This window comes from Lucilia sericata, unplaced genomic scaffold (assembly GCF_015586225.1).
Source record: "Lucilia sericata isolate MDLA Ls3-8-SP2 unplaced genomic scaffold, ASM1558622v1 Contig001325F_arrow, whole genome shotgun sequence".
NCBI lineage: Eukaryota > Metazoa > Arthropoda > Insecta > Diptera > Calliphoridae > Lucilia > Lucilia sericata.
Window position 1 is genome coordinate 11,256 of NW_023995270.1, and position 23,774 is coordinate 35,029.

Here is a 23,774-nt window from a genome sequence, read left to right on the forward strand (position 1 = left end):
TTGGGTATTTGAATATCATCAGTTCTAAACTCTGTGCTTAGCGTCCTATTGTCCATCTTTAACAGTCAATCTCTGTAAAGGTAAAAGTTGAAACGATATGTTGTCGCTCTGTGAGCATTTGGAAACACAGGTAAACATTGGCGAAAATCTAGTCCCTAATACCTTTCCTCCAGAGACAAAAGTATACTTTTCTAAGGGATTGTATCCGATTCTGGCCACAGAATTTCTCCATCACATGTGGAATTTTAGATATCGTGTCCTGAAGTTTGAAAATACACAATTTATGGCTCTTCTTAAGACGTTATAAATGCTCAAAGACAAATTTATTTATAAAATGCTGGATGCCATCTGAAAGTCTATTCTCTCAGCTTTAAAATAACTTTTCTCTTTCCTCTTCGAAATCTGTTGAAGTTGCTAAGATATCGTTCTTTAAAGTTGACATAAATGGTTATGCCGAATCAGAAAGTGATTTTGGGACGATTATAACATCGTCGGATAGCTGTGGATTCTATAATTTTCTTCGTTATAAACAATATTTACAAAGCTAATACTCTCCGCACTATAGTAGTACAGGGTATAGAAACCATGAATATACCAAAAACCATGAGTTTTCAAGTTTTAGTTGAAGATATCTCGAAGAAGAAAGAAGACATGTTAAATGTTAAGCCTTTATTTTAAAGTTGATAAAATGGACTTTCAGATGGCATACAAGTAGAGATTTGTTGGCACTATTATTACGTCTCAAAAAGGGCCACATAGCACGTTTTTTCAAATTTCAGGACACGACATCTCGAATCCCAGATGTAAATATTCAAAATTTGCAGATATATGGGAAATATGAAAACTTCTTTCTACATACATATGGACAAACAGAAAGACATACATGACTACATCGACTCCGCTATATATAGCAGCTATATATTTTGTAGAGTCAATAATTAGATTGTAGGAATTACAAATAGAAGGACAAACTCACGAAGGTGAAGGGTAGAAAAATCCAATCTTTTTTAATCATTCGTTTTTAACTGCACTTTAGATGGTTCTGAATAATCTTCCTGAATTCTCTTTTCCATCAAATTGTGTTTCTAGCCTTGAAATATTTGACAATAGAAGCCTTGAAGAGAAAATTGCATCCATTATAATGCTCATCACTGTTTTAAATATGATCAAATGTAAATGGCGTCATAGTTTCTCCTAACTATAAAGTATTTCCTTTATTGCCAAAAAAGGAAATAAACATTTCTGAAAAAAATAAAAATCTTACTTATTGTATTTATCGTAAGTCTATCAAGTGTCATCTATCACCTTAAATCACTCTTTTTCTCTCTCCTTTGACTTTTAAATTGTTATCCCTCTGTTCTGACCCCCTCATATATTAACGTTAACGTTCCTTATATCCGGTTTTGGTTTTTCCTGTTGAATGGTTTGTGTTATAATTTCAGGAGTTATTTTCAAAATCTTAACTCCCACAAGAGAAAGTATGAAAGTGTCCCTTTTTCCATATGAAATATTTGCCAAGTATGTAAGGAAGACAATTATATAAGGAAATGAAAAGCCATAAAAATCCTTTCCTACGGTGATTAGTTTAACATATTTTTTCTTATTTTCTTTTATTTATTTTTCGGCAAAATTATTTTCCCACTTTATTTTCTAAGGGCTTTGTGCAAAAGAAAAAAATCAAAATATTATGTAACAGAGAAGAAAAGGGAAACAATTATTTATATGAAAAATATTATTTATGACAAAAATTTCCGTAAGTTTTTATGTATTTTATCGTATTTGTGTGTGTACTCCTGAGTGTCCTGTATCATAACTTGTATCGATACTACTACATGTTAATATTGTCATTATGTTTTTGTAAATACCCTGCCAGCAACTCAACTAACTTTAAATGAATTAAAAGCCGACTTTTTCATCAACTAGTTATGGTTGATTCTTGGATTATTTTTAATGGAGCGAACTGACTATTTTAACATGGCGATGTCCTACGCAGTAGTCAATTGTCCGACTCTGCATGACTTTGCAACTAGCTTAAAGTTAGTTACTAAAAAATTAGCTTAAAGGTAACTCTTTATTAACTAACTTAAAATTAGTTGCAGAAAAGTCAAGTAATAGTTTTCTTTTGTATTCCCTACTGTATTAATTAATTACATTTTAATTAAATATATTTAAAATTTAACTACTAGTTATCTAAATTACATTTCGCTTTAATACAAGTTATGATATTAGTTCGTTAAAATTAATAGACATCAGTTTTCTGCAAGGGAACTAATAATAACACCGGCATCCATACATAAAATTATGAATGATTTGTTCATTATTTCCATGATTCCCATTGATCCAAATCTAAAATAAATTTTAAAATGTTATGTGTAATGTTAACTGTTAATGTATTATATTTACAGTATTAATCAGCAGAATTTAGAATTTAGGGACCGAGTTTTGAAATATTTAACCTTTTATAATTAATTTTTCCAATTTACTGACTAATTTCACAACGTATACAAGAAAATGACAAAAATTTAAAACAAAATTCCAAATAATAAAGAAACATGAGAAAACATGTCGAAACAAAATGCTCTCCCGATAATTTTGGGGTACTCCTGCTTTATATGATAGTTAGCTTGTAGCTAGTCTTTAAAAGTCGGTTGTTTACGCTAATAAATACCAAATTTTGGAACATTTCTGCATTACATTGTTGTTCGTTTATAGTCAGTCTAAAAAAGTTAACAAATAAAATCATAATAATAGAGAAACAAGAGAAAACATGTTGAAATACAATTAATTCTCTCCAGATAATTTTGAGGCACTTCTGCATTACATTATAGTTAGCTTGTGGTTAGTATTTAAAAGTCGGTTCTTTACGTTGCCAAATACAAAATTTCGGGACAGCTCTGCATTACATTGTAGTTAGCTTATAGTCAGTCTGTAAAAGTAAACTAGAAGTGAATTTTTCTCGTAGTCGACTACAAAATTGCTGGCAGGGTATGTAGCCATAAAAATATTTATTTCATAAACATACATATATACTAGGCTTCATAGTTTTATAGAAAAAAGTACTTATGTTTTATAGTTCATAAACATTAATAATATTTATATGATTTTTAGGTCTTGTAATATTGCAAGTGTGTGGGAAGTGGTTTATTAACCATAAATATTTACATAAATATGATTTGTTGTTATTAAGTTTTAGTTTTCAAAGAGTGGACTATAATATAGGGGTTAATATTTTTTTCTATTTTAAATATATTTATGATTTTTTGATGTTATAATTAATTTAACAAGGTTTACATGGACACACAGACGGACAGACAGATAGACAGACGGACATAGCTTAATCGACTCAGAAAGTGATGCTGAGCTGATTGGTAGGACCAATATTTTTGTTACAAATATCAGCACAAACACATAATACCCTCCCCACAATAGTGGTGCATAGTGTAAAAAGGGATGTTAATTACACAGGTCGACAAATATTTATGCCAGAGACTTCAGTATACTTTTTTAAAGAATTGAGCTGCGCGGAAAAACATGAAACTTTAAGACCAAGTTTTACTCTTCTAAGTAATCCCAATTTAGTCTCAGAATTTCTCCATTACATCTGAGATTCGAAACATCGTGTTCTGATTTTTTGCAAAACGCCATTTTTGGCCCTTTTTTAGACTTCATAACAGTTCCAATACAACTTTATTTATACGTCATCTGAAAGCCCATTCTGTCAGCTTTAAAATAACGGCTTAACATTTGACATATCTTCTTTCTTTTTCGATTTGAGATATTATATTTGAAATCTTATAAAAGTTGGCATGTCTTACTTATATTATATTTTGCAGGGTCCAATGAAATGAGAATAAATTAGGATATTCTCACCGAAATATTAAAGTAAATAACTTTATTTTAGTTTCAAAAAGTACGGCATCCTATGCCGTAAGTGAGTTGCTGCGGAAATCGGGCTTAAAACCCCGAAAGATTCTAGCTTTTATAGTTTCCGAGATAAACGAATTGTTGTACTTATTTTTATGGGAGGTGGCAAAAAAAGTCAGCCCATTTTCACCCAAATGTTCACATGAATGTCAAAGTTATTTTTGGAAAACTTGAGGCTTTTAGCTCTATAGTTTCTCAGATAAACGAATTTTTGTACATAATTAATATGAGAGGTTCAAAGCCCGCCGAATAAAAGTCCATTCTCCAAAATATGTTCGAATGGATGTAAAATTTTATTTAATTCATATGGGTGGTGCGACGCCCTCTATTGCAAGTCCTCCAATTTACTACCCAAATGTTTAAATGGATGTCAAAGTTCTTCGTTCAAAATTTAAAGATTCTACTCTAATAATTCTGCCGATAAACGAATTTTTATATTTAATTCATATGGTAGGTACCACGCCCCTTTTTACTAGTCCTTCCATTGTTCCCCCTAAAGTTCATATTGATGAAATGTTCATTTCACTGGCATTACAATTATTTGCTGAGAAGTTTTGCTTCCGTATTGGATTGTAAAAAATCTCAAACCGAATACTCTCTCAGAGGTTAGGTTCGCATCATATGGGTACCAGGCCACTCGGGAGTAGTCGGCAATGAAAGAGCGAATGTAAAAGCTCGAGGTAATTAACCTGACGAACGCAAAACCATTTGACGCAACTAGGGCAGAATTAAAATTAAGGGTAAGAGAAACCCATAAGGTCTCTTGGAACACATGGATTACGGCCGCACCTATACAAAATTGAACAAATATAGACCATGTAGAGGGGACAGTGAAACTCTGGAGCACTTTCTTTGCCATTGTCAGACTTTCGCCCAAATTAGATCCAAATATCTTGAAAGTGTTATTATTTCAACATCCCTAACGAACACTGATTTGAAATTCTTAGGAATTACGTCCAGACAACTGAGTTTCTAAACATCGGACGATAATACATATAGTGAATACTACCAACATTCATTATCCATGAAAAGATGTAGATACATCCTCCTATCAACCTAACCTAACATTATTTTATTAGGAGTTATTGTAGTGTGAAGTTTATAAATTTTAAAGTGTAATTTTTAAAAATTCAAACTTTCTATATTAAAAAAAATTTTAAAGATAATCAAGTTTTTAAAAATTTCTTAAAAAAAATAAGTTTTAAAACGCACATACTTAACGGATGTCATTAACAGTTTCCGTTTCCTTAGATTCTACTCATATTTCAAGATATTTCTCTACATTCATCCTATTGCCATTCATTGTTTAGACAATCCGATTTTTTTTGTTATTAAAATAAGAATAAACTAAAAACTCCAACGGTGGTATTTTACTACGGATTAAAAACTCATACAAAAGATTCAGCGAAGCTTAAATCACCTTTCATATTTATAGGACTAAAATAAAAAAACTCACACTCATTGTTGTCCAACAACAACACTTTATCAATTTTCAATACCTTGGTAACACCACAGGAAATCAAATTCATAAAAATAAAACGATGAAAAAAAAATACATCATATTCTTTGAAAAACTAGCAACAGGAAAGCTAATTGTGAAATAAAAAAAAAAATAATAAAGGAATCATTTGAATATCTTATGACAGGCAGGCCGATAGACAGACAGACATGCGTTCACACAAATGGCAGAAAAAAACAGATTTGAAATTTTAAAATTTAAATACTTTGTACTGCCGATGGTGGACGTTGTTTTAGACACAATGCATGGTGTCGTTTTTTATTACATTTGTTGCGTGGCATTTTTGTAACAAGGACTATTTTCTGTTTATTTTTTTTAACTTACTCTTATATCAATCAATTTTATTATTGTCCTGTCGCTGTTTGACTGTTTTTACTTTTTTTCATTCTAAGTACGAATACTATGTTACGCTTGTGATAATGACATGAAATATTTTACGCTTCGACAGACCACTAAGATTTCCACTTATAGCGCAATATCAACTGTACTCCCAAGAAATTTCTTCAATATTGAAAATATAGATTTCCCCCATTGATTCCTGTTGTTATTTAAATTTTTATTGTTTAACAAAGAGAGCGAAAAAAACGTATTTGATTGTATTGTTCATACAATATTTTACAATTTCCATTAATCTTTAAGTGATACGAGTGTTTTGTGGTGTTTATTTTGTATTTAAAACATCCCATTCCCCTTTTTGCTTCTTCTGGTCCTTGAGCAATTGTTTGGAAATTGACTTTTTCTTGTTGCAGTCAGTCATTCCATTGCCGTCATGTTTATGGTTTTCAATCATAATCATTGAAATATTGTTTTTATTTATATATTTTAATGTTATTTCAGGCATTTGTTGTCTTACCTGCTGTTATCATTTGTTTACAGGACATTTTGTAAGTTTTCTAGTTGCAAGGATTTTCGTTTTCAAATAATTTATAAGGCGAAATATTTTCTTCAATACAATTGATAACAATGAGTTTAATACCCTATACAACTAAAAATCCAAGATCCACTATAAAATACATATGTACAACGAACCAATATCTTTCTCCAGAATTTATTTAATTGGTTCATAGTAATGGCCTTGAGAGTAGCGATCGGGAGGTTATAACAATATGAGAGGCTATATGATGTTTATGATGATTATACCAAATCGGTCCAGAAATATTAAGAAGCTCTATGCTGTCTAAAGATAGGTAAACCCCCCTGAGATATTTTAAAAGATAAACTGACAGATTCAAAACCATTTGAGTCAAATAGAGTGGATTTAAAAGCATGAACATGGAACAGTGGATAGAACCACAAAAATTGTGTGGGGTCTCAATAACCACTTGAGAACCTTATATTGTCAAAACGGTCCAAAAATATTAAGGAGCTCTATGCTGTTTAACGATAGGTAAACCCCCCTGAGATATTTTAAACGATAAACAGACAGATTCAAACCCCTTTGAGTCAAAGAGAGCGGATTTAAAAGCATGTACATAGAACGGTGGATAGAACCACAAAAATTGTGTGGAGTCTCAACAACCACTTAAGAGCCTTATGATGTTAAATCGGTCAAGAAATATAAAGGCACTCTATGCTGTTTAAACATAGGTAAGTCCTCCTCAGATATTTTAAAAGATAAACTGACAGATTCAAAACCATTTGAGTCACAGAGAGTGGATAGTATTTCAACAATACCACCATTCTTGGCAACAATGTGACGAAGTCATGCAGATTCTGTGAACTTCAAGACGAAACCTCCAAAAATGTACTTTGTGGTTATGGCCTCTCAGAACGAGTATTCTGGGAGGTGCATTTGTATCGCCCGTCTAAAACATTACGATTCATACGTGAACTTAATCTTCAATGGTGAACTAAAGGGCTGCACAAAAGATCTTATCTCAGGTCGTAATGCCTCTATCAATCAATCAATCGTCGAACAAAAATGGCACTTTTAGGTTCGACTTTTATTCGACCATGTTAAAAAAAAATAACCCGACTTCCCCATCGTTACAGTTATTTTCAGTTATATACATCCTCCTTTCAAACTAACTAAGTTACTAGTTAGTTAGTTAGTTAGTTGTTATTAGTTAGTTAGTTAGTTCGTTAGTTAGTTAGTGAGTTAGTTAGCTAGTAGTTAGTGTAGTTAGTTAGTTAGTTAGTTGTTAGTGTTAGTTAGTTAGTTAGTTAGTTAGTTCGTTAGTTAGTTAGTGAGTTAGTTAGTTAGTGTTAGTGTAAGTTAGTTAGTTAGTTAGTTAGTTCAGTTAGTTAGTTAGTTAGTTATTCGTTCGTTAGTTAGTTCGTTAGTTAGTTCGTTAGTTCGTTCGTTCGTTCGTTCGTTTCGTTCGTTGCGTTCGTTCGTTCTGTTCGTTTCGTTCGTTCGTTCTTCGTTCGTTCGTTCGTTCGTTCGTTCGTTTCGTTCGTTCGTTCGTTCGTTCGTTCGTTTCGTTCGTTCGTTCGTTCGTTCGTTCGTTCGTTCGTTCGTTCGTTCGTTCGTTTTCGTTCGTTCGTTCGTTTCGTTCGTTCGTTCGTTCGTTCGTTTCGTTCGTTCGTTCGTTCGTTCTTCGTTCGTTCGTTCGTTCGTTCGTTCGTTCGTTCGTTCGTTCGTTCGTTCGTTCGTTCGTTCGTTCGTTCGTTTCGTTCGTTCGTTCGTTCGTTCGTTCGTTCGTTCGTTCGTTGTTCGTTCGTTCGTTTCGTTCGTTTTCGTTCGTTCGTTCGTTCGTTCGTTCGTTCGTTCGTTCGTTCGTTCGTTCGTTTCGTTCGTTCGTTCGTTTCGTTCGTTCGTTCGTTCGTTCGTTCGTTCGTTCGTTCGTTCGTTCGTTCGTTCGTTCGTTCGTTCGTTCGTTCGTTCGTTCGTTCGTTCGTCGTTCGTTCGTTCGTTCGTTCGTTCGTTCGTTCGTTCGTTCGTTCGTTCGTTTTCGTTCGTTCGTTCGTTCGTTCGTTCGTTCGTTCGTTCGTTCGTTCGTTCGTTCGTTCGTTCGTTCGTTCGTTCGTTCGTTCGTTCGTTCGTTCGTTCGTTCGTTTGTTCGTTCGTTCGTTCGTTCTTCGTTCGTTCGTTCGTTCTTCGTTCGTTTCGTTCGTTCGTTCGTTCGTTCGTTTCGTTCGTTCGTTCGTTCGTTCGTTCGTTCGTTTCGTTCGTTCGTTCGTGTTCGTTCGTTCGTTCGTTCGTTTTCGTTCGTTCGTTCGTTCGTTCGTTCGTTCGTTCGTTCGTTCGTTTTTCGTTCGTTCGTTCGTTCGTTCGTTCGTTCGTTCGTTCGTTCGTTCGTTCGTTCGTTCGTTCGTTTTTCGTTCGTTCGTTTCGTTCGTTCGTTCGTTCGTTCGTTCGTTCGTTTCGCGTTCGTTTGTTCGTTCGTTCGTTCGTTCGTTCGTTCGTTCGTTCGTTCGGTTAGTTAGTTAGTTAGTAGTTAGTTAGTAGTTAGTTAGTTAGTTAGTTAGTAGTTAGTTAGTAGTTAGTTAGTTAGTTAGTTTAGTTAGTAGTTAGTTAGTTAGTTAGTTAGTTAGTTCGTTAGTTAGTTAGTAGTTAGTTAGTTAGTTAGTTAGTTAGGTTAGTTAGTTAGTTAGTTAGTTAGTTAGTTTGAAAGGAGGATGTATATACATCCAACTCGAAGAAATACACCTAGGCCTCTATCTGGCCTGTTGTGCTCTCCTTATCCAGTGCCTCAGGTGGGAATCGAACCCACCATCTCCGGTCTACCAGACTATAACACTAACCACTAACTAATTCGCTCCAGACAATTGACATATATGTTTAAAGAACCCCCGAACATTTTTAACAAAATATTTTTCTATAACAACATTTTGCTTATCATATAAAAGAAATAATAACAATGAAAGAAATAATAAGAATGAAATTAATTAAACGTCATGTGTAGTTTTTTAAACTTGTGGTTTGTCCAATACTCAAGGGGGTTCCCTGATCTACAGCATGCAACTACATATAAAGCTAAAAACTTAAAAATTTTATCTTCAAACTGAGTTCATGCGTCTTAAAACTGGAAACCACATAAAATACTCTCTTTCACATTAAAAATCTACAAACATTAAACGCAAATATTTTATCAACTAAATAATACCCTACAATAAAAATAGGTATGTTATATTGTTCATAAATTTGGGTTTGGGTAAAAATGATGAAAAGTAGCATTTCTGTAATAAATCAATTATGAATCGAAATTGCCGACTCATTACTACAACCAAATAACCAATTGAAATTCTCTGATTTAAGTTGCTCTTTTTAAATAAAATTTTTAAATATAAATAATTGAGAATTTAATAAATTCCTCAGTAGTCGTCAAAATTAAATAAAGTCTAGACACAACATGGCGAAATCTTTACAATTTCTGGTGATTTTATTAATTTGCTTGACAAAACTTTATTATATAAATTGTAATGAGAATGTATTTATATCGGGTCTAAAAAATGTCTATTATATAGAAAGTGAACAAAAGGTAAAAATGTTTAATTATCAAAGAAATTCTATAATTAAATGATTCAAATTACAGTTCACTTTCTACGATGCTCTGGCGAAATGTGCTAGCATGAACATGAGTTTGGTAACCATCGACACTAAATTAAAATCTCAAGACATTACCGCCCTATTGACGGATATATTTGGCAAAAGAATACCCCTATGGATTGGTGGTGTTGTCAACGGAAACAATCCTAGACAATTTGTATGGCTTGCAACTGGTAAAAAATTCACTTATACCAATTGGGGTCCTAGTCAACCAGATTTTGCTGGAAATAATGAATATTGTGCTCAAACTGGCTGGACTAATGCTATGGAATGGAACGATCATGTCTGCTCTAATCAGTACGGGTTTATGTGTGAATACAGCCGCTATCATCGATGTCAGGAGGAAATGCAAACAAAATTGCAGGAGGATATGAAAAATCAACAGCATTTTGAGTTGAAAAAAATTGTAGAGGATATGCTGCCAAAATTTAAAAATATTGATGGTGAAAGTCGAACATTTCGTGATATAATTTTAAATATTAATCCATATAATAAATAAAATCGCCTGATAAAAGAGTAATTGCAAAATAATTTATGGTTCTACCCACCTTTTCATTATTTCAATAGGTATTATGGGATTCTCTTACCCATATTTTTAATTCAGCTTTTGTTGCGTCGAGTGGTTTTGCGTTTGTCAGGTTAACTACCTTGAACTCCCTTCTCTTTTAAGCTATTACATTCGCCCTTTCGTTGAAGACTACTCCCGAGTGGCCTGGTACCCATATGATGTAAACCTTACCTCTAGGAGAGTATTCAGTTAAAGATTTCTTACAATCCAATACGGTATTAGATTTAATTCTATTACCTGATATCGCCCTAATTGCCTTCTGGCTATATTAAGGGCTATGGGCGTCACATTTATTCTAATCCAATTACCACATTCCGTCATTGCTCGGACTTCTGCCTGGAAGCTTGTGTTATGATTAGGTAAACTGTGGTATATTTCTCTTTCTGGGTCTTCAATATAGAACCCCAGACCCACGGATTCTTACTGGTATTTGCTCTAATGTTTCGCTAAAACAAGACATTCTATCTGGGATCAGCGTTTCAAAGTTTCCGACATATTCTGTGTTTGGTATGCGATCAGGCTAATACGATGATCGTGTATAACCTTCCAATGTGTCCAGTATACATTGATGACTTTTGGCCAGTTCGCCTATAGTAAAGAGCCGTTCGCCTGTAAGCACCGCCTCATATCTTAAATATGTTCCAGAGCCTTGGTTGAAGTAGAACACATTGAAGCATAAGCTAGAATTGGTCTAATTACACTCTTGTCATAGTAGAACACAGTTCATGCCTATAGTTCCCTACATATCGCCCAACACCGATGTGCCTTGTTGATGTTATCCTCTATGTAGTGTCTCCATTTTAGTTTCCGGTCAAGGATTACACCGAAGTACTTAACTTTGTTTGTCACCGGTATCTTCTTGCCCAGGGAGCAAGGTTCAGTATACGTAGAAAGTTTTGTCTTTCTTGTGAAAAGACAGATTTCCGTTTTGCCGGGTTAACATTCAAGCCTCTCGGTTGAGTCCAGCTCAAGGCCGTATTCAGAGCCTCCTCAGCTCTTCTACATAAGTAATTTGGATTATTTCCAGGCATAAGTCCTTTTTTCGATTAGGGTTCTTAGGAGGCTATTAATCGCGGTAACCCAGAGTATTCACCTATATAGTGAACAACTTCGTTTAAAGCGGTTTCCACCGGTCGTCCCTACACTACTACTAGAACGAAGGGTATTATGATTTGTAAATATTGTTTATAACGAACAAAAATATTGGTTCCACACCTACCTGAGGATGTTCCAATCGACTCAAAATCACTTTCTAATTTGATTTAACATTGTCAGACCATACGTCAACTTCAAGGGATGATATCTAAGAAATTACAGTAGATTTAAACAAAAAAAAATTGAATAGGAAAAAAATTTGAAAAATTGGAATATATAAGTTTTTTTTTTGTAAATTAAATTTTTATCAATTTATTGCTGTATCAAGCTTTAGATGAAGATATCTCGAGGATAATAGATAGCTGGCAGAATGGACTTTCAAATGGTATACAACTTTTTATAAATAAAGTCGTTATGGGGCTGTTATAACGTCGTGGTATTTTTCGAACTTCTGAGGTGAGATTCGGATTTAGAGCTCATCAGCTCAATCTTTTAGAAACGTATACTTTGGTCTCTGGGTTAAAAATTTGCCGGTCTGTGTAATCTAGATAACCTTCAAAAGGTATAAAATTTTAATATTTAATTTTATATAAACATTTAAAAACTAAATGAATTTAATATATAATTTCCGGCCAATGTACTACAGTAGGCTCTTAATAATAACTTTGAATAAACAAACCAAATTGATAAGCCCCCAGCAAAAACTTTGGTAATGGCTTTCAACTGTATTCACACACCTTCTATCATTTAGATTATATAGAAATATAAAAGATATATATGTCTTAATAATGTACATATGTACATATATATGTTTATAATAATAAAAATATGTTTATGACGTGTCCTATAAACCACCAATTTTCCACATTTTCATTTTTTAGTACTTCTGACTGTATACTTGTGTCCCAAATATAAAATTCTGTAATATTACTGAGGTTGCGGATATTGGCCTTCTCTGTCTCTCAGCTCTTATACATTGAGTTATAGAAATGCATTCTAAAAAAATAGCGCGATAGGAGCACGTTAACTGGTGGCACCACGGCTCTGAAGGGGTAAATGATTTTTACAAAAATTTTGGCAGAATGTAAATTTATCTTCTTGGTTAGGTTAGGTTTGACAGGTGGCTGCAGTTTTACTTGGGTCCAATATGATCCCTTTGTAATTTTACCTGTAAGAAGAAGCGAAGAATAGAGATAGTGAATGGGAAAGAGATAGAAGGAAAATGTGAAGAGAGCCCTAGAATAATGATATTAGAAACATAGGTCCAGCTTAGTGTGAAATTGTAGTTTACAACCATTTTGACAAGTTCAGGAATGTAGTGAGTCGTTTGACTCATATTAGGGTAATGTTCGAATGTCCCGCCATCTCGTTTAGTAATCATGGACAAGTTGTGATGTTGAGAAAACACCAATCAGGGACTTAATAGCAGCTTGACTATCAGTATAAATTCTCGTATTCATATTGGATATCCGATAGCACCTCAGCCAATTCGAAGCCATCTTGATCGCTGTTATTTCAGCATAGAGGATACTGCGGGGTTTGTGCATTTTTGGCCTACTGCCAGGACAAATAAACTGCCGTCCCACAGAGAGCAAACAGACCATCAAGCCGCCCAATATGGGATAGACACTTGATGGATTTCGGACTTGCACATCGAAGTGCCGGAATTCATAGAAAATTCAGTGGGACTACTCTGTTGATTGCCCTGTCACAGTGACAGAAGAAGTAATTAGCAGAGTGATTCCTGACAGACCGCCCAATATGGGAAAATAGACGTCTGACAGGTGGGAGGGGTAGTTCTTAGTTTAGTGCTCTTCTCATGACCCGTCTGAAAAGGGTGACCCCTTGGAGGCAGCTAGCTTGAGCAGCATGACTCATGAGATTCATTGCACTTAAGTCTTCACATCGCGACCCTTCGTGAAGGGTTTTTTTATATTTCTCCTTTATTTCATGGTATTTATAAATCTCTACTTGAAGCCTTAATTATGACGTGATTCTATTTAGTTTTCTAAGGTGATTTTGTCAACAGTTAAAAAGCGAGTTTAGCTTTTTTTTAATTTGCATTTATTGTCCTTTACCCTATACATCAATGTTAGTGATTAAGTCCTTAAAGATTTAAAAATATGTCACGTATAGTATTATATCCTTTGCCGTCGCTGATATGAGATTTTCTATAGTCCAACAACAATTGCAATAAAAGCTGACTTTTGTCTAGATTATTTTGAAGTTGTTGTTTATCTGCAACTTCTCGCTGCAACTCCTCTTGGATTTCCTCTTCCCAATAATAGTACTGACTCAACTCACAGAGCATACCAAATGTTTTATGACACTGATGATCGTTCCAACGAAGTTCAGCATTCCAGCCAGTTAGAAGACAAAGTTCAGATTCAGAATAATAACTTGGTTCCCCTGGATTCCAGTTAGTGAAATCGAATTTTTCCCCATTGGATATCCAAACATAATGGTGATCACTACCGGTAGCAGCACCACCAATCCAAAGAGGATTTGGATTGGAAAAGGTGGCTTTCATTAGATCAGTTATATCATCGGATTTTTCCTTCGTATCAATAGTTGCCAAACTCATGTTCATCCTAGCGCATTTTGACAAAGCATCAAACCAGGTATACTATGGAAATTTAGTAATTTATTATTAGTGTTTCTTCTTTATTCCGTTGATAACCTTTTTACCTTCTGTTCATTATCCATATAGTAGACATTGTTCAGTTTCGATGTATATAAATTGTCAATCGAATAGATTGACTGAATTTTTATACAACTTATTAAAAGTATTGCAAATAGCTGAAGCGATTTTACCATTTTATATTTACTAGTATTTGAAATACTATCTATAACTTCAAGTCCTTTGGGGCTATTTATATGAAAAAATAATGTGGGAATTTCAGAAAGTATTTTTATTTATTTAATTGGTACATTGTATAACTATGTTATCAGATACCCTACTGTCGTTAGGTTTGATTTGAATACTATATTTTACTTTTAAATATAATTTTATGAATTTGTAAACTCGCTATCCAAAGGATATATGAAATGTAAAAAAAGGTCCCAAAGTCCTTGATGGACTTCCGATCTAGCATCAGAAGGGAATTTTGGTAAAGCAAAATCTAAGATAAATTCTTCTTCTTTGTCAACATTGTTAATTTTCTAAGATTAAGATATCTGAATCTAATCGCAAAAGGCTCTGATTATATTGTTTATATGTTTGTTTTTCGAAATTGATAAAATCGGTTAAAATACTTGAACATATTTATTCTAATTTAACTTTGCACTAACGCCACATTGAAAATATTGATAAGATCCGTTTATGGACTTTTCATGGAAATCAATTAAGTTGTCAGACCTCGTTTTTTTATGTTACAATTAAAAGTTATCCTACATATATACAAACGAAGTCCAAATATTATGTGACAACACGATATTTAATCGGCTCTTTACGAATACAACACGAACTGTTGAAACAACATGATAACTTGCAGCAATATATTGACGATGTTTTTAAAGCGTTATAACGTTTGGTCCGCTTGTCAAACAAAAGTAGAGTATTATCATGTTGAAATTACGGGTCTTCAACATATTAAGACATGAAGTTCAAACTCTGTCCCAACAGCAACATTTAAATAATTGCATAGTATTTACTCTCATTTAAAGAGTTCTCGATCCAGAGATTCATCTCTATTAAGATGAAGATCAAAACTAAAAACTAATATCTTAAAATTAAATATTCCATGTGTATATGTAATTGAATACTTTGTAGGAACATATTATTATTTAAATTAATTAAAAATTTAATTATACCAACTAATTAACAAGTAATTAGTAAAATATATTAATACAAACGCTACAATGATTGCCGACTTAATCCCTACATTTTAATAAGCAGCTGTTAATATATTTATTTTACATTTTCTTTAACAATGAAAATATTAACTTATTTATTAATTAGATAATAAAAATACAAAATTAAGTAAACTCATATTGAATAGTATTATTTATTGTAAATATTTGTCATTCGTAATCTTTTTATATTGAGAGTTAAGAAACAACAAATAAAGACTTTAATTTTAAAAACTTACTGATGTTTTACAATAATAATAATATTTTTAATCTATTAAGTACATCTCTTCTTAATTATACCCTACACCACTTTAGTAGGGAGGGTATATTGGATTTGTGCTGATGTTTGTAACATACAAAATATTCGTCCTAGACCCACCTTAAAGTATACCATTCGGCTTAGAATCGTTTTCTGAGTCGATTAAGCTATGTCCGTCCGTCCGTCTGGCTGGCTGGCTGTCCATGTAAACCTTGTGCGCAAGGTACAGGTCGCAATTTTCAAGATAATTGGATGAAATTTGGCACGCACGTTTTATTTGACCCAAGGACGAAGCCTATTGAAAATGGTTAAAATCGGTCCATTATTTCACCTAGCCCCCATAGAACAGAACCCCCGAAAAGGGCTTCTGAGCTCGATAAAATACGGCACAACTAAGTTTTATAGAAGTCTTGATGACCCTGCCAAATTTCATAAAGATCGGGCCCCATTTGACCCTAGCTCCCATACAAAGTCCCCTTCAGAAAATTACTTGAATGTCCCAAATTAACTTATAAACACAAATATCGCGTTGAAATTCAGCACAATCAAATATTATGTAAATATAAATATATTCACAAAATTTTATCGGGCTTGGTACATATTTGCCCCTAGCCCCCATATAAAGCCTCTTTCAGAAAATTATTTTTTCATCCATAAATTGCTTAAAAGTATCGGAACAGGGGAATATTGAAGATAAATGCTTTATTATGAAAAATATTTCACATTTAATATTCATAACTGGTGTAGGGTATCATATGGTCGGCCACGCCCGACTATACTTTCTTACTTGTTTTAACTGAAAACATGTTTTCATTTATTATTTATTTGTTTATAAAAAAACCTAAACTCTACCAAAAAGATTTTCCCTGGTGTCTCACATTAAATCCATTTTATACATAACTTACGAATCTAGCCTCTAGTTTTCCAAAATCCCAAAAATTCTAAATGAATTTTGGTGTTACTGTGAACCATATTAATTTTTGTAATATTTGGACCCAATCTTAAACAAGAAATTATAATTTGCAACTTATCAGGATATCTGTCTTATATTCAGTATAATTGTAAAATTCTGAGAAGACCTTAGCTATTATATAAGCCCATTCTAATCGACACTTGTATGTTGGGGGGCACTTGACAAATCCATCTTCTGTAGCATGAGAACTATGCGCAACTAATCGATTATGGTAACTATAGAGGTACGGATCGTACCATGTTTTCCCTTTGAGCTTGCCGACATCATTCAAATAAAGTATGGTTAGGCTGAAGACAGCCGCTTTGACTTTGGTCATGCCTCCTCTCTGACAAAAGATTCACTAATAAAACAATAAATGACTCACTAGTTGTATGTACGGATGGATAGATATATAGATAGATAGATAGATAGATAGATAGATAGATAGATAGATAGATAGATAGATAGATAGATAGATAGATAGATAGATAGATAGATAGATAGATAGATAGATAGATAGATAGATAGATAGATAGACGATACGCTAGATCGCTCGCTAGCTCGATCGCTAGATGCTAGCTCGCTCGCTGCTCGCTCTCGCTAGCTCGCTATACTCGCTAGCTCGCTCGCTGCTCGCTCGCTAGCTCGCTCGCTCGCTCGCTCGCTCGCTGCTCGCTCGCTCCTCGCTCGCTCGCTCGCTCGCTCGCTCGCTCTCTCGCTCTCTCGCTCGCTCGCTCTAGCTCGCTCGCTCGCTCGCTCTCGCTCGCTGCTCGCTCGCTAGCTCGCTCGCTCGCTCGCTCGCTCGCTCGCTCGCTCGCTCGCTCGCTCGCTCGCTCGCTCGCTCGCTCGCTCGCTCTCGCTGCTCGCTCGCTCGCTCGCTCGCTCGCTCGCTCGCTCGCTCGCTCGCTCGCTCGCTCGCTCGCTCGCTCGCTCTCGCTCGCTCGCTCGCTCGCTCGCTCCTCGCTAGATCGCTCGCTTCGATAGCTCTGCTTTGGGTTGCACTGGTATTCCCGGTTCCTCTGTTGTTCCTATAATGTCATTACGGACGAATTTCCGATATTCGATTGGACGTTCTCCTTCTGCACGACTTAACAGATCTTTTCCGAATTGATGTTCATTACATTGGTTCGTTCAGCTGCGCTATAGATTAATTTGCCTCAGCTCCCACAATAGCAACTCAATTGTCTCAATGATGGAACGAGATATCATAGTTCTTGATCCATGTGACCCAAAACGACTTGTCCGATTGTGATAAAATTTTATATTGGCAAAGGTAAGAACATTCTAGTTTTAGTATTGAAGATATTCCTGTGAAGAGTCTATCTCTTGCGATATATACACATTTTAAAATATGTGACTGATTTTTATATTTAGTATTTTCCACAATCTTTATTGTTTATTAAACCAGTTTCGAAGTCTTTCCAGTTATACCACATGATTTTGTAAACAATTTCAAAACTTCACTAATTTTGTTTGGGTCCAAAAATTAAGAAAAGTAATTAGAACCATAGTAATTAATATTTATTCCCGTTACCTTTAATATAATATAGATACATGTTTAGATATTTTATGAAATTTATAATTTCAATTTATATTCAAAATAATATCGCGTATTGTCTTATTTCCGCACAAAGGATGTTCCGGCTTGCTGTAATCCAACAGAAATTTTATAAAAAGTTTACTTTTATCCAATTCATATTGCAATTGCTGTTCTATAGCCAAATGCTCTGCTAATTGCTCTTTCATTTCTTCTTCCAAATTATGATAACGACTATATTCACATATAAAACCATAAGGTCTGGAACATTTTTCATCATCCCATTGAATAGGATGATCTGGATCCTCTGTTGAAGTGACCTGAATGCAATATTCTTGACGAGCCAAAAAATTTGGCTGTCCATCGGCCCAATTAGTGTAGGTTAAATTATCACCGGTTGATATCCATGAATACTGGCGTGGACTTAAATCGTTCAGTAAGGCTCCAATCCATAAAGGATTTATTGTTCCAAATGTATTAGTTAATAATGCATTTAGATCATCAGATTTCTCCTGGGAATCTATTGTTACTAAACTCATATCCATGCTGGCACATTTGGTTAAGGCTTGAAACCAGTTATACTGTAATTGATTGAAAATTACTTTTATTATTTTGCATATTTTTTTTTATAAAGAATTACCTTTTCCTCATTTTCAATATAGTAGGTCTGATTCTGTTCCGATATAAACAAATTGTCAGTTGATTCTATTGCTAGAGTTTTGATAATTAAAATTGAAAATATAGTAAATATTTGAAAGGTTTCTCTCATCTTGCTAATTCGCTGTACTTTTCAAGATTGTGGGATAATTAATTTCACTTCTCGATTTATATAGAACTAATTAGTTTTGAATTTGCTACAAACATTGCTAATTCTATTTATTCTAAATCTTAATAAACCTTCGTGTAACAGTGCCATAAATTGCAACAATTTTGTAAAAGTTTTACTATTATATGTTAATAATCGTTATAAAGTAATAACGCATGGGTTTAGAAAGGTTAACGCTTTACAGATAAAACTAATTTAATTTAATTTGCTTATTACAAACATTTTGTTTAAATACAAATTAATTATCGTTCAATGTTGTAATTATAATTAGTATTATTAATTTATTTATGTATATTTGTAAATATTTGTAAGATATTACCAATTATCATTTAACTTTAAAGTAATTATTTACTTATCTAAAGGAAGAATAATAAGAGACGTTCTATTAAAAACCTACACATGTCGCAGATTTTCGAATATACTTCCATTAAAAAAAAAATTAATTTCACATATTTTTGAAAAATCTATACCACTTGAAGTACCAGGTTCACAATTAGTCCGTGCTCTTCATGCTTAGTTTTATGTTTCTAGGTTTAAAATGATAGAAATTTCAAATAGTACCTTTTGAAAAACGAAAAAGTACCAAAAAGTTCTCTTTTTTAGGTTTTTTATTTACCACCACCATCAAAAAAGTTGGGGGTATATTGTTTTTATCATTCCTTTTGTAACACATCGAAATATTCGTCTAAGACCCATAAAAGTATATATGTATATTCTGGGTCCTTATTAGATTCTAAGACGATCTAGACATGTCCGTCCGTATGCCCGTCTGTCTGTTGAAAACTCGATAGAGTCCAAATGGAAGTAGCTAGAGAGCTGAAATTTTGTACAGATACTTTTAGTTGATGCAGTTTGTTTGGTATTGAAAATGGTCAATGATTTCGCCTAGCCTCCATATAAGGCCCCCTCAGAAAATTACTTTATCGCTCATAACTGGCTAAAAGAAGCATCTACTGCGGTGAAATTCAACTCAAATATGTTTTATTGGAATTTAAATCTCTGTGTCAAATTTTATAAGGATAGGCCCATAATTGAACCAACTCCCCATATAAAGTCCCCTTCAGAAAATGACTTTAACGCTCGTAACTGTCTAAAGGAAGCATCTATGGCGGTGAAATTCGACAGAATCATATTTTATATTAACTAAAATATCTTTTCAAAATTTTATAAAGATCGGTGTATAATTGACCCTACCCTCCATATAATTCGACATAAATAAGTTTTATAGCAACTAAAATCATTTTCAATAATATAAGGATGGGTCCATAATTGACCCCACCCATATAAGGTCCTCTTCAGAAAATGACTTTAACGCTCACTACTTGCTCAAAAATGCGAGTACAGCGGTGAAATAAACAAGTTTTCTGCGAGCCAAAAACTCTCTATCAAGTTTTGTAAGGAACGGTCCATAATTTACCCTACCCCCCATATAAGGTCCTCTTCGGAAAATGACTTTAACGGTCATTACTAGGTTAAAACTGCGAGTACAGCGATGAAATTTTTATATGAGCCAAAACCTCTCTACTAAATTTTATGAGGATCAGTTATTTCTGAAAGGTTCCCTTCAGAAAATGACTTAATCTTTAATTACTGTCTCAAAAACGCGATTACTGCAATGAAATTCTCCATAAACAAGTTTTGTGCTAGCCAAAAACTTTTTATCAAATTTTATGGGGATCGGTCCATAATTGACCCCAAGGTCCCCTTCAGAAAATGACTATAACTCTCATTACTGGCTATAACGCTCAAATACGACTACAGCGATGAAATTTTACATAAACAAGTTTTGTATGAGCAAAAATGTCTTCTTCAGATATTTATGAGTATTGGTCTATAATTGACCCTAACCCCCATATAAGGTCCCCTTTAGAAAATTACTTTAACGCTCATTACATAAACAATATTTTTATTAACAAAAATTGTTCTACGAAATTTTAGGAGGATCGGTCCATATATAAGGGCGCCTTTAACGCTCATTACTGGCAATAAAATACGAGTATAATAAACAAGTTTTATGGGAACTGAAATCTTCCTACCGGATATGATGAGGATGGATCGATAAATGACCACTTCAGAAAATTACTTCAGCACTCATTAGTTACTTAAAATACGACTTAGGCGATGAAATTCGATATAAACAACTTCTTTACGAAACATAATTTATGTACAAAAGTTTATGAAGATCAGCCTATAATTGTCCCTTATATAAGATGCACTCCAGAAAATTACTTTAACGCTCATCTATTGCTCAAAAGTTCTTACAAATTACGGTAGTTTTATAGGAACTGACATTTTTCAACTGAATTTGATGAGGATCGGTCGATAACTGATCCAACCCCTCAATATCAGTTTTCTTCAGAAAATTACTTTAAACCTCATGACTGAATTAAAGATACTAGTACAGCGATGAAATTCGATACAAATACTTATTGTATAAACCGATAAGGATATGTCCATAATTGACTCTACCCTGCATATAACGACTTTAACAGAAACAGTTTATGGTTTTTAAAAATTGGACCAATAAAAATTACATTTTTAATTCGGAAGAGCGCGGTCCATACTTAAGCCCTCATTACCCTGATGTTCATATTAATATCGACATATGGTGATAAAATTCGATGGTGGGTACATATATAAGATTCAACATGGCCGAATATAACAATCTTACCTGCTTTAATTACATTTTCAGTGGGTGTCTCGGATTTTTGCTCATATTTCCGTAATTTACAGACTGAATTTTAAATAAGACACTTCTCGAGAGCATGTTTGATAGAATTGTTGAAAATTTGAATCTTTCGGAAATGGATTTCAACAAACATACATACAAATGGATATACAGATAGATATACGGACATATCTTAATCGATTCCACTATCTATAGGGGCTCGAGATATACATAATATACTTTATAGGGTCGAAAAATTGTAATGTCTATTATGAAAATTTTCATAATTTTTAAAATAAAGAAAATCACAACGAAGCTTTTGCTGGGTAATAATTTCATATTCAAGCAGTTGATAAGGTTTTTCTTAAAAAATAATAATATTTATAAAATAAATTTAATATGCGGTCATAACATTTAGTTTCGTTTAATTCACATTCCACAAACATCAAATCAATATGAAACTACTGTTCATAATTTTATTCCTGCTGACTTTCAAACATCGGGTATTTTCTATTACACCAGAAAAACTATTCACCTCGGATAGAAATAAAATTTTTTATATTGATCATGAACACAAGGTAGGTGCAAAAATTCGGAAATATATTATTATTTTCAATAAAATGTTTTTTGGAATATACAGTATGATTGGTTTGAATCTTTGGCAAAATGTGCTCGCATGGATATGTCGCTGACGGCCTTTGATTCCAAAGTCAAATGGGATGATGTACTTACGATGATACAAAAACAGTTTGGTATATTTTTAAACTATATAAAACTATGAAGTTTATATTATGTCTATTGTAGAAAAAAAACTTATTTTATGGACTAGCGGTTATGCAGTTGGTGATAAACGTCAATTTATGTGGATGACAACGGGTGAAGAATTTACATTTACCAATTGGACCACTGGAAATCCAGATTTTTCTGAGCAGAAGGAATATTGTGTTCAAATTGGTAATGGTCCGCATTACGAATGGAACGATAATAGCTGTACCAAAAAATTTGGTTTTATTTGTGAGTTCAAAGAGCAACAGTGCAAGAATTACTACAGTGATAAAATAACTCAAAATTATAATTTCTATTTTAATAAACATTAGAAAATTTGTGAATAAAGTGAGAATTATATAATTGTTGTGAAAATTTATTTAACAAATATTTGTTTTTGTGCCCTAGTCATCGGTTTATAAGATAACTAAGGACCGACCACATTCCAAAAAACATAAGTTCATAGCTGCGGGTATCAACTTCCAAAAACAAGAATATAATAATGTAGTTTTTGCGTTTGTCTGTTGAAAGCGTGAGGGTTAAAATTTCCCCTAAATACTCCATGCAGATACGGCCAATTCGTATTATTCTCCACTGTTTGAATGCCCATGAATATGTTTATTAAGCTGTAATTATGATTCAATTTTCTTAGCAACAGATAAATTGTCTGTTCAGACGCCCCCGGGCATGTTTCTTTGATGATAGACCGCTTCTTGGTGTATTGCAATCCGGGGGTAGATAGGTCCTAACAATACCTCTAGTCTGCCGGGACTATAAATTGGTGTTTACAATTCACTGCTTGGCCTAGTCCTTGCATGAATTGAAGAGAGGTTTTACCAGAGCACCACATAATCTGGTACTACGAGTGGTCAGTTGCCCACAGGACTTGTCCTGACTGTTCAGTTGATTGAGGTTCATTCAGGATCCACTTAGTGGCTGTGGTTGAGACCAAAATCGCTTGGTTAAAAGACTGATACACGGTGAAATACAATTTTCAAGATACATTTCTGTTATCGCTCCCAGATGCTTGGATCGGTACAAACTACAGAGCATGACTGTGGATTAATAAAATGTTGGATTTGAGCTGATAATGCAAAGATGGGATATACGATGTAGAGTTTCTGGTGTACTGATGTTTTGATGTATTTGACGGATGGAGTGATTTTTGATCGCTTATGATGTGCTGAAAGATGTTTTGGCAGGATGGAGGAGAAGTTGTGGTGTAAACCTTCACTGACCTTTCTTTAATTTTTCGGCAATTTTCCTTTCATGGTTGAGTATGTTAGAGTTTACTCTAAAACATGCTCAACTTGTCAC

At 33.8% G+C, this 23,774-nt stretch overlaps 4 protein-coding genes across 4 annotated transcripts; 2 read left to right on the forward strand and 2 right to left on the reverse strand.

Annotated features, from left to right (window-relative positions):
- The first annotated feature begins 9,702 nt into the window (after positions 1–9,702).
- Positions 9,703–10,466, forward strand: LOC119610960 (lectin subunit alpha-like). The gene is made up of 2 exons (XM_037966386.1): positions 9,703–9,867; positions 9,922–10,466. The coding sequence occupies exons 1-2, from the start codon at positions 9,739–9,741 to the stop codon at positions 10,432–10,434; spliced, it is 642 nt and encodes a 213-aa protein (XP_037822314.1). The 5' UTR covers positions 9,703–9,738; the 3' UTR covers positions 10,435–10,466.
- Positions 10,467–13,639: 3,173 nt separating this feature from the next.
- LOC119610967 (lactose-binding lectin l-2-like) lies at positions 13,640–14,458 on the reverse strand. The gene is made up of 2 exons (XM_037966393.1): positions 14,287–14,458; positions 13,640–14,224 (listed from the first exon to the last, which is right to left on the reverse strand). Exons 1-2 carry the CDS (start codon positions 14,413–14,415, stop codon positions 13,706–13,708), a joined length of 648 nt encoding a protein of 215 aa, XP_037822321.1. The 5' UTR covers positions 14,416–14,458; the 3' UTR covers positions 13,640–13,705.
- Positions 14,459–18,160: 3,702 nt separating this feature from the next.
- Positions 18,161–19,025, reverse strand: LOC119610962 (lectin subunit alpha-like). The gene is made up of 2 exons (XM_037966388.1): positions 18,839–19,025; positions 18,161–18,779 (listed from the first exon to the last, which is right to left on the reverse strand). Exons 1-2 carry the CDS (start codon positions 18,965–18,967, stop codon positions 18,246–18,248), a joined length of 663 nt encoding a protein of 220 aa, XP_037822316.1. The 5' UTR covers positions 18,968–19,025; the 3' UTR covers positions 18,161–18,245.
- Positions 19,026–22,120: 3,095 nt separating this feature from the next.
- Positions 22,121–22,836, forward strand: LOC119610964 (lectin subunit alpha-like). Its single transcript, XM_037966390.1, has 3 exons — positions 22,121–22,270; positions 22,333–22,444; positions 22,497–22,836. The coding sequence occupies exons 1-3, from the start codon at positions 22,148–22,150 to the stop codon at positions 22,787–22,789; spliced, it is 528 nt and encodes a 175-aa protein (XP_037822318.1). The 5' UTR covers positions 22,121–22,147; the 3' UTR covers positions 22,790–22,836.
- Positions 22,837–23,774: the final 938 nt, after the last annotated feature.